Consider the following 3,312-nt stretch of genomic DNA (forward strand, 5'->3'; position numbering starts at 1 on the left):
CAGATGAATCGAAGAAATCCTTTTGCATCAACTCATCAAGCTATGTGTTTCCATACTCCTCATCCGACAAACCATCTGAATCCATCGTTTTCACACAAAAAAACTACTCAAACAATTTGTCGAACACATGGAGGGCAAGGTGCGGTCCGAGAATATCCAGACATACCATGGCGGCGTTCGGGGCAGCGAGACGGCTGAGGAGGAGGTTCATCGAGATCCTGCCGACATTGAGGGATCAGGACAGCGGCAAAGCTAGGGGAGGGCCTGGGCGAACGAGGAAATTTGTGCAATTTATGGTGTGTCCTGTCTGTTGGGTCCGACGCGATAGAACGCGTCCATGCCTGTTCATATAAGCCTCAGAGCATCTACAGCTGGGTGCCTCAAACCCGCCTCATATGCTCGGGCGGCCGCCCGGTCACTGACCGGTCATGATTTTTCGACCCAAACGGGCTCCTTAAATGGGCCTCAAACGCCCGGGCTGACCGGCACCCTTCATATCCAGCCCAAATATGGGGCGGGTATGGGGGCGCCCAGGTGCGCCCGGGCACACCCGCCACATCGGACCCGACAGCCCAGCCCCACCAAAAATTGCTCCAAAGCCACCAAACCCTTCCTCCTCCTCCCGCTGCCCTCCAACCTTTCCCGCGCCCGGACCCTCACCGTCCTCCACCCTTACTCCCAATCCTCACCATCGGTCCTGATCCACCACCAGAGATGTTGTCCAGCCCGACCCAGACCGCCGCGACGGAGACGCAAGCCGCTTCGTCAGTCGGCGTCCCTTCGTCAGCCGCGACTTGCAAGGCAGAGAACGTCCTCGAAAGTTGCGGCGGCGCCGACAGCGAGAGAGGGAGCGGCGGCGGCGCAGGGAGGTTCGGACATGGTGGAACAGCTTTCTCCCCTGTCGCGCTCGGATCCCCCCTTCTGTCCGAGCGCCAATGCGGATTACGCTGTCCGACCCCATTGGAACAGAGGAGAATTTGAGGCGACTGGGCCATTTCGGAGTGCTTTCCACCCACACATATGCCGGCGGTTGACGTATGTGACTCGCCGCAGCTCGCTCGGGCGTGAATGAGCACGGGCATGACGCATTCCGCCTGGAGCACGACATATTCCGCTCGGAGCAGGTGCCCGGTCAGTGATCTGAGGCCATCCGTCACGCTCGGACATTGATTTCATCCGTCACGCTCGGACATTGATTTCATTTTGGCATGTCTGGTTTGTTCAAGTATGATTTGCTTTGCTTTGTTTTAAACTTTTGAATTCACACAATTTGTATTGTATAATCGACGTGTATGGATTGAATAGATTTGATAAACGGAATTTAAGGTATGTAGATGTGCGACGCAACATATGAAGGGCCGGCAGGCAGATGTATAGGGGCCGAGATTTCCAGCATGCTCTTAAATATGAGCTGATCATGAGAGGTGAGGAGGTGGGTGAAGGAAAAATGCATCGGCGAACTCGGTATATATGAACCCACTTTAAAAAATACATTTCTAAATGCTAAAACTCGTGGGTGGAGTGACTACTATGGCGGCAATTAGACGGTCAGATAGCAACTATGCCGAGGGGAAGTACACTGTACATACATATAAACATACATAAACACCAAAACATCACACGTGTACACCTATCTATCAACTCTCGGCTCCCAAGGTCTATCAGTAGAACACCTGTCCCAGATTAGATAAGGGGAACGGCACGGCCCTGCTCTGGGCCGCCTGATCCGCAGCGTCAGCTCCGCGTCCGGCGTCGGCCCCGATCCGCCTCCTCTTATCCGGGCTTGAATACTTGCCACCGGCGCCGGCCGCAGCCAGCTCCTCCTTCTTGGCGACCATGGCGCGTAGCACCACGCCCGGGTCGTCCGCGAGCTTGCCGAGGAAGGCCATCATCTGGCCCGGCCGGTTCTCCGCCGCGCGGAGCCTGCGGTCCATGGCCTGCAGCTCCTCCTCCATGCCCCTCCGCTCGTCCCGCAGCCTCTGCACCGCCTGGATCGTTCCCCGCACCTCCTCTTCCTCCTCGCACAGCTCCCTCCCCGCCGCGCCGGCGCCGGCTCTCTTCTTCTTGCGCACGATCAGCGGCAGCAGCTTCGCCTGGCCGCGCAGGAACGACTCGTGCGCGAACTCCCACACGTCCGGGTCAACCTTGCGAAAACCCTGAGACCAAAGCAGCAACGGCGAGCAGGTATGAGCACAACAAACACTCGAGAGCTAGCCGCTGACCGGAGCAGAGTAGGCATACACATATAATGAATCTGTACTAGAGAGCGCGTGCGTGCGTGCGTGGGTACGTACGTAGGTGTTGAGCTGGCGGACGAAGCTGGCGAAGTTGCGGTGCTTGAAGTAGGAGGGGAGGAGGAAGTCGGAGAAGGCGGCGGGGTCGAGGACGAGGAACGTGTTGCTGGCGCCGCCCCAGCACACGACGGCGTCCGTGGCCGGGTCGCTCACCATGTGGAACGTCTTGGCCACGAACGGCGCCACGCCGCCGTCGTCCTGCGGCTGGTGGCCCTTGCACTCGCTTCCCATGGACGAAGAGGCCGCAACCGGATAAGGAAGCCGCTCGCTGTGGGCTTGTTGTTCTCTGTGGGGAGTCACTCCTTCCTATACCAACGTGTGTGTGCGCGCGCGCAGATATTTCGCTTCCGGGCGGTGACGCTTTATACTAGGTGAGAAAGTACATATCTGCCTCACCCCGCGCGTGCCGACCTTGCCGCTTGTCGGCCTCGGGCTCGGGCGTGGAACAGGTGATGGGGTGTTGGGGTTCAAGCCATGGGCGGTAACAAATGGAGGCATCCGATTTGCTCGGTGATGTGTCCCCGCACCGGTAGTGCGAGATTTTGTGAGGATTCGGTGTTTGTCGCATACGGGACACGTGTGGCGCCCCCGTGTAAAGCGTTGTGCTGTCTCCTCCTCGTCATGGCATCTCCGCTCAAAAGCGCTCGGCCTTTTCCTTTTCAGCGTGCAGTGCTACGATATTTACCGGAGATATCTGGCCGGGGAAATGGTGCATGGTTGAGATCAGATCACCGGGACGGATGCTGCTCAAATGCGTTGGGCGTAGCTGTAACAGGTAACTGTACTGAGCTTTCAGCAGAGGTGAAAAGTGGGAGCAGCTTGGCAGCATGTTGAAACCTGCAGGGTGGAACAGGCCTAAAATGTACACGCTCTCAACGTTTGGCCTTCCGCTTTGCTGTGGATTTTTTTGCCTCAAACAAGAAGGGGCGCCCAGGTACGGTACTCTTCAAGGCTTCCACGACTGAATGGCCAATACGTTGCTCTTCGTGTCACCTGTCAACCAAATAGGATTACAATA

General features: G+C 57.3%; 1 protein-coding gene across 1 annotated transcript; it reads right to left on the reverse strand.

The window, feature by feature from the left end:
• Positions 1-1,437: 1,437 nt before the first annotated feature.
• Positions 1,438-2,637, reverse strand: LOC123074721 (heat stress transcription factor C-1b). The gene is made up of 2 exons (XM_044497487.1): positions 2,295-2,637; positions 1,438-2,156 (listed from the first exon to the last, which is right to left on the reverse strand). The coding sequence occupies exons 1-2, from the start codon at positions 2,523-2,525 to the stop codon at positions 1,662-1,664; spliced, it is 726 nt and encodes a 241-aa protein (XP_044353422.1). The 5' UTR covers positions 2,526-2,637; the 3' UTR covers positions 1,438-1,661.
• Positions 2,638-3,312: the final 675 nt, after the last annotated feature.

This window comes from Triticum aestivum, chromosome 3D (genome assembly GCF_018294505.1).
Source record: "Triticum aestivum cultivar Chinese Spring chromosome 3D, IWGSC CS RefSeq v2.1, whole genome shotgun sequence".
NCBI lineage: Eukaryota > Viridiplantae > Streptophyta > Magnoliopsida > Poales > Poaceae > Triticum > Triticum aestivum.

Excerpts from the sequence above, each read along its gene's own strand:
- LOC123074721 (XM_044497487.1), bottom strand. The coding sequence starts at position 2,525 with ATGGGAAGCGAGTGCAAGGGCCACCAGCCGCAGGACGACGGCGGCGTG. Across the intron at positions 2,157-2,294 it reads TCCGCCAGCTCAACACCTAC|GGTTTTCGCAAGGTTGACCC; the intron begins GTACGTACCCAC and ends CTTTGGTCTCAG.